This window comes from Prenolepis imparis, unplaced genomic scaffold (genome assembly GCF_030444845.1).
Source record: "Prenolepis imparis isolate NDT839.2.m4 unplaced genomic scaffold, iyPreImpa1.0 SCAF_25, whole genome shotgun sequence".
In the NCBI taxonomy this organism is placed as follows: Eukaryota; Metazoa; Arthropoda; class Insecta; order Hymenoptera; family Formicidae; genus Prenolepis; species Prenolepis imparis.
This window is the reverse complement of record NW_028141183.1, coordinates 258,546-266,234: the sequence shown is the minus strand read 5'-3', so window position 1 is coordinate 266,234 and position 7,689 is coordinate 258,546. Positions and strand designations below refer to the sequence as shown.

The 7,689-nt window shown below is 45.0% G+C and overlaps 2 protein-coding genes across 2 annotated transcripts; both read left to right on the top strand.

The window, feature by feature from the left end:
* Window positions 1-5,123: 5,123 nt before the first annotated feature.
* Window positions 5,124-6,179, top strand: LOC145946870 (uncharacterized). Its single transcript, XM_083056622.1, has one exon. The coding sequence runs from the start codon at window positions 5,124-5,126 to the stop codon at window positions 6,177-6,179; it is 1,056 nt and encodes a 351-aa protein (XP_082912748.1).
* A 29-nt stretch (window positions 6,180-6,208) lies between these two features.
* Window positions 6,209-7,399, top strand: LOC145946869 (uncharacterized). The gene has a single exon (XM_083056621.1). It carries the CDS (start codon window positions 6,209-6,211, stop codon window positions 7,397-7,399), a length of 1,191 nt encoding a protein of 396 aa, XP_082912747.1.
* The last annotated feature ends 290 nt before the right edge of the window (window positions 7,400-7,689 follow it).

Genomic DNA, 7,689 nt, shown 5'->3' with positions numbered 1-7,689 from the left:
ATGTTAAATTTACCATGGGGACGTTAGTTGCTAAAATATTCTTTACGCGTATCGCTAAATTTTTAAGTTGTTCGGAAAATCACGAAATGCAATCTACACTACGGCGAGAATAATACTCGGATAACGAATCGTCATATAAGCAATGTACATAATATGCTATACTAAATACTTGGTGATGTTGGTATAAATTCTTTTCTTCTTCCTTCTTATTCGTCTTTGTCAGCACACATTCGAGGTCTGCGTATACGACAAAAGGAAGTCGTTCTTTGCGATTAAAGTTGTTGAACGCGAGCCACTTGTCCTTATCGCTCGGTAACCGGATAGCGCAGTCATTCATCTCTCCGCAGTCTACCATATGTGTCTGCAACTTGTCCTCAGACCCGAAATAATGCAAGCATCTGTAAAAGATAATAGCAATTATAAACACTTTATAATTATTTTATGATTGTTTAATATATAATTTGCAATAAATATACATACCGATCACAGATATATGTCTTGTGACCATGTTTGCTCAATTGCGAGCTGACAAGCCGGGATAGATTCTTTATCCAGGCGAAATGTTCAACGCTATTGCTGTCTTGCATGTACAACAAGTTGATGTGTCTTTCTTTTCCTCCGAGAGACGTATCGGGACAATGTTCTTTTCTTCGATACTGTACACATTTATCGAAATGTCATTATGATGTTCAAATTTTTTAATTTGGTTCAACGTCATCGGAAACTCAATGTCCTGGAGATTCAGCACTGTTGTGTAATGTGGATACATAGATTTGCGATCCACGTCTCTTTCAGCGGGATACAGTGCAGCGACCACAGCCTACGCAAAACATGCAGTGTCTTTTGATTTCACGTTAATCACTGCTCTCTTCATCATTATTTCTCGCGGTAATTTAATGTGACATCCCGCACGCATTGGATTATACTTGTTTATATTTACAATTAAATTGATTATTCGCGACACTGCCCAACCACTATCATGTTCTTGAAACTCTTCGAGAGATGCTAGCGTGGTCTCCATAGCGCGTTGATCGTACCATTCGCACAAATCAGACGTGCGAAAGATTTCACAGTTTTTCGTATTGATAGTTTTATTAGCGCGTTTATCACTCGACACAAACTCACCATTAAACATAATGTTCACTTTCACACTAGTGTGTTCTTGCAACACTTTTTGCACGTGTCCGATCACAATGTCTTTGGCCTCCTCTAGAAATTGACGAGGTTCGATGTGATTGCTGTTTATCACCGCACCAGTCAAGATGCGGCTCTCGAACGCCGTATCAATCTCTCGCCATATGAGTCCGACGTCTCGCGAACTGCTTCCAGCACCTGCGTGTATAAAACGTCTGCGTACCGAATTCTTCAACCCTTCGAGACGCGCGATTTGGGAGACAAGCGATTGTCGAACTCCGATCGGTAATCGTGGACGTTTTATTCGACTTTGTTTTTCCAGTGATTCGATGTATTCGTCACATTGCTGCTCCCACACAATATATTCTTCCACCGAATTCACCCTTGCGGATTGCTCCAACAAACTTGCTTCCAATTGTGCATATTTCTTTACTTGAGATGTACTTCTTGAACCTCTGACAAAGATATTGACATAGTATGCCTCTTTACCATCATTTTTATTTAATCGTAGAGATCATTGGCACTCGAGTATGTTGCACTTTGTGATTTTGTTACGTACGAATGATGTATCGACCTTGAAATTGATACATTTTTTGCACATTTCGCGAGATTCATCTCAAGATGAGAGCGGCCGTACATTGGCGCTCGAAAATTTTAATTATGTTGCATTTTCTTGTGATTTTGTTACATATGTTTTGAACACCTGGGGATGATATCATAGCAGCTGTACATTGACGCTTGAAATTTTGAATATGTTGCATTATTTTACATTTAATATTTCATTGAGGATGATGTCATAGCAGTCGTACATTGACGCTTGAAATTTTGGATATGTTGCATTATTTTACATTTAATATTTCATTGAGGATGATGTCATAGCAGTCATGCATCGGCGCTTGAAATTTTGAATATGTTGCATTATTTTACATTTAATATTTCATTGAGGATGATGTCATAGCAGTCGTACATTGACGCTTGAAATTTTGGATATGTTGCATTATTTTACATTTAATATTTCATTGAGGATGATGTCATAGCAGTCATGCATCGGCGCTTGAAATTTTGAATATGTTGCATTATTTTACATTTAATATTTCATTGAGGATGATGTCATAGCAGTCGTACATTGACGCTTGAAATTTTGGATATGTTGCATTATTTTACATTTAATATTTCATTGAGGATGATGTCATAGCAATCGTGCATCGGCGCTTTGATGATTGGTTAAAAATATTTTTGTGTCAGCAATAATCCCCACCCCATTGCTTTGTATCAATAAAAACTTGTAATAATGATTTAGTATTGTATCAATCACTTATGTGAAAGGTTCTTTTAAAAATGTACTCCGCCAGCATGAATTATTACGTTCCAAAACAAAAAATGTCTAAGAATACAAGTGACAAGTAAGTTTCGATTCTTTTTTTTTGTTGTTAAATAATGATTTTTAAATAATTTTTGAAATATTGTTCTAATTATTTTTATAGCATTCAGCGTGCGACTCGTATACTTGGGCGAAGATATGCTCTAACCGCAACATCCTATAAATATTTGGAAATAGGAATCAGCGTCGGAATAATATCCTATGTGGAATTGGCTCTCGGTGATAATCGAGGCAATCAAATAATATTACCCATTGAAACATGGAAATCTCTAATGCGGAAACGAGCAGACATTGAGCAGCTAACTGAAACTCCGCTATGGATTAGTGATCTAACACTCAAAGCGGTTAACATGTATACTTCAAAAATTATAAAAATTACTTCATCTGATAATTCTTTGTACATGAAACCATCAACGTTACTACATTTATTCGATTTCGACAAATGTATTGATCATATGTATTCCTGGCTGTGTGAGAATACTCATAGTGTTAATGAAAAATTTAAACAATTTGTAAATATTTTACAATGTGATAATATCCGCGATGTGGGCAATGCCGCAAAGGCGATACGTGATAGTAATATGTTTAATAGCGAATCACTTATAGATTGTGAATTGATAATTTGTGCTATAAATGAAATTATTTATAATGCTTGCAACAAATAAATTATTTTACTGTTAAACTGTGTGTTTAATTATTTCTTTCCCGCCCCTGTTCTATATGTATATGAATAGTATGTATATGAATAGTATGATGTGCACATGCATTATCAGCAAAACTCTTCAAAAAATGATGAGTTAGATGATACTCCAGTTAGAACAGAGAGATGAAGAGAGATGTAGAATTAAAATCAAGAGGGGAGCAACATTATAATATGTGTCCCATCATAAAGTTTCTGATAGTCTTGAATGTAAAATGGTTAGAGAAGTTGTGATGGATAGAGAAGAGGTGGTGGATGATGATGATGTGGTGAATGATGATGAGATGATAGTGATTGATGATATATCAAACGTTGATGATATATCAGACGTTGAAATGGACCGTGAAAAGGCATTAAGATATAAAGTTGAGCCAGTAACTTCGGTAGTGAAGTTGTTAAAAAATCGTGAAATTGGTCAACGAAGTCCTAATGCAAAATCGTTGCATCAGTTTTTACGAGATCGTGAAAAGAAAACATTGAATGCCTGTTCTTGCAAGCATTCGTGTTTTATGACATATCCCCTATATTGTTCTCCAAAAAAGCGCAAGCTTCATCATGGCGTTTTTTGGAAGATGTTCCATTGGGTGGACTAATATTTACGCGTCCAATAAATCTGACGTCAAAAGGCTGAGATTATCATGTAAGTTATAAATTAAATTAAATTAAATATAAATCAAGTTATCTATTAATTATAAATTCTTAATAACATTTTCTGTTATGCAGGAGTCCCCGCCCAGCAGTCCCCGCCGCTTCTCGCAGCCACCATCGCGCTGCAGTAAATTTTATATACTTTTTTACATTTTATATTATATTTTATATTTTATATTATATTTTATATTATATTTTATATTTTATGTATTATTATATTTTAACACACACACACACACACGTACACACACAAACATTTTGTAAAATATACACACACACACATAGTTATATAATAAAAATTATTTTAAATATTAAAAATATATAGTTTATTTTAGATTAGATCTTCTCCCCTTCCTCATCCTAAAAATATTAATTTAAAAAAAAATATTATTAAAAAAAAGTCTCTCTCGCGTCCGCCTCTCGCGCTCTCGTTCGCTGCATCAGCTCTCGCGCTCTCCATCGCCGCATCGTCTCGCAACATCTCTCTCTCGCTCTTGTGATATCTCTCTCGCGTGCACCTCGCGCTCTCCTTCGCTGCATCAGCTCTCGCGCTCTCCTTCGCGTCATCTCGCTACCTCTCGTCATCTCGCGCTATCTCTCTCGCTCTTGCATATACGCCTCGCTGCAACACCTCGCGCTCTCAATCGCCGCATCATCTCGCTACCGCTATCTCTCTTTCGCGAACGTCTCTCTCTCGCTCTTGTGATATCTCTCTCGCGTTCGCCTCGCGCTATCCTTCACATTCCTCTCTCCCCGCGGACCCCTTACCCAAAAAGTTTCATGCGGTCTTTCGCGGATTCCCCTCTCCCCGCAGACCCCTCACCCACAAAGCTTCATGCGGTCTTTCGCGGACGCCTCCCCCTCCCCGCGGACCCCTCGCGGACCCTAAAATCGCGGACGCTTCCCCCTCCCGCGGACCCCTCGCGGATCCTAACCTCGCGGACGCCTCCCCCTCCCCGCGGACCCCTCGCGGACCCTAAAATCGCAGACACTTCCACCTCCCCGCGGCCCCCTCGCGGACCCGTCACCTAAATCGCGGACGCTTCCCCCTCGCCGCGGACGCCACCCTCTCCCCGCGTGACGTCATTCCCCCTCCCCGCGTGACGTCATCCCCCCGCGCCCTGGGTTCCCCTCGCCCCTCACCCCCCCTCATTGCCCCATGGGTTAGAACCGGCCTAGTATCACTACTACCGTGCTTAGCGGACATCCTGCTCCAGTGGCGACAGGCATCGGTACGTCTTCGCGACCGACATCGAGAAGATGTACAGGCAAATAATAGTACATCCTGATGACCGAAGTCTACAAAAAATAGTATGGAGACAGAGCCCGAGAGAGGAAATCAAGGATCTTGAGCTGAATACAGTTACTTACGGGTTGTCGTGCGCCCCGTATCTGGCAATCCGTACGCTTCAGCAACTTGCCGACGATGAAGGTCAGGATCTACCGCAAGGCGCAGCCGTCCTCCGCCAGGCTGTGTATATGGATGACATCTTGACGGGCGCCGCGACCATCTCTGAAGCTCAAGAGATTCAGCGGCAGCTACTACTGATTTGCACGGCGGGCGGCTTCCCGCTAAAAAAGTGGGCAGCTAATCACGCAGCACTTCTGGTGAAATTACCCGCCGAGGATTGTCTGCAAAGAGAGTCTCGAGGATGGCAACCTGGAGACAGTCACGCCACTCTGGGAATACATTGGCAGCCCTGCGAGGACATCTTCACCTTCACGACTCGCCACATCGACCTCGAATCAGTCTCCAAGAGGACCGTGCTGTCCTTGACGGCGAAACTCTTCGACCCTCTCGGGTGGCTCGCGCCTACGACGATACTAGCCAAGATTTACATCCAGTCGACCTGGCTGCTGGGGGTTGATTGGGACTCACCTCTTCCTGACGACGACGTAAGACGATGGCGGAAGTTCCATGCTGAGCTCCCGAACCTGGAAAGCCTTCGAATACCTCGGTGGCTGTGTGGAGATACAGCCGGAAGCAGCCTGGAGATCCACGGATTCGCCGATGCCTCAACTCGTGCTTATGCAGCCGTCGTCTACTTGAGGACAGAGACAAGAAAAAAAATCGAGGTTAGATTAATAACCGCTAAGACCAAAGTCGCGCCGCTGAAACAAATTTCACTGCCTCGACTAGAGTTAGCGGCGGCCACACTGCTAGTAAGAATAGTAGCTCATCTGCGGTCAATCATCGGAGCGACATCAGCCCCTCTTCATCTTTGGTCGGACTCGACGGTGACGCTGGGCTGGATCCGCGGGCACCCTGCTGAATCTGCTGGGCTTCCTGGACAACATACGTGGCCAACCGGGTAAGCGAGATTCAGACGACTCTTCCGGAGGCGATGTGGCATCATGTTCCTGGCCGCGACAACCCGGCCGACTGTGCATCCCGAGGACTTTTCCCCGGCGAGCTGAACGGCCATACACTCTGGTGGCACGGTCCACCTTGGCTACGAGAGGAAAGGAGACCTTGGACTATCTTCACCGGAGACGACCTTGAGAACGAGCTACCAGAACGGCGCGCCCAAATTCACGCAGCAGCCGTTGCTAATACAGCTGAAGAAGAGCCTGAATTACTTCTTCGGTATTCTTCATTACAACGGCTCCTCAGAGTGTCAGCCTGGTGCCGGCGATGGTTAAAGGGACGCCGTAACAATCACGCTGCTGTCTCAGATGTCCTTACACTAGGAGCCAACGAGATAGATGAAGCCCGCCTGGGCTGGATCCGAGTCGTTCAAGTTATATATTATAAGGAAGAAATTAGTCGCCTACGGAAACAAAGAGCACTGCCTGCGCGCACCTCGCTTATCAAATTAACTCCTTACCTGGACGACACGGGTCTTCTTCGAGTTGGTGGCCGACTCCGACACGCCAGCTTAGCAATCGACACGGCTCATCCAATTATATTGCCGAGTTCATCCCACCTCACTCAACTGGTTATCGATGCTCACCACCGGAGAATTCTCCACGGGGGTACGCAACTGACGCTATGCTCCATTCGCCAGGAGTATTGGTTGCTTCGAGGACGTGCGATCGTTAAAGGCTTCATCCATCGTTGCGTGACGTGCCTACGCTGGCGAGCAACAACTCCACAGCCTCCTATGGGTGATCTACCGGCTACGAGAGTAACGCCCAGTCGCCCGTTCCTGAACGCTGGGATTGACTACGCTGGTCCTGTGTGGCTTCGAACATCCAAGGGTCGAGGCCACAAGGCGACCAAAGCCTTTATCACGGTATTTATCTGTCTAAGTTCTAGGGCAGTTCACCTCGACGTCGCTTCGGACTACTCAGCCGACGCCTTCCTAGCAGCCTTGCGTCGTTTCGTCGCTCGCCGTGGACTGTGTCGCTCGTTATACAGCGACTGCGGAACCAACTTCATCGGGGCGGACTCCCAGTTGCGAGCTCTCTTTTCAGCCTCCAGCCGTGAAGGGCAACGCATCGCCGCACACGCCGCGATGGATTTCACCGCATCCGGTGGCACTTCAACCCACCGGCCGCTCCGCATTTCGGGGGAATCTGGGAGGCTGCGGTGAAGTCGACTAAGCACCATCTGCGCCGAGTCCTCGGCGAGACTACTCTCACATATGAGGAGATAGCCACCCTACTGAGGCAGGTCGAGGCATGTCTTAATTCACGCCCGCTGCAGGCCCTCTCCGATGACCCTGAGGATGTCAGCGCTCTGACGCCCGGACACCTCCTGATAGGTTCGGCGATCACCGCCGTGCCTGAGCCATCGCTTACCGACGAACCGACGGCGCGCCTCTCTCGCTGGCAGCTTCTGCAACAAATGAGAGACCATTTTTGGAACCGGTGGGCTCGAGAA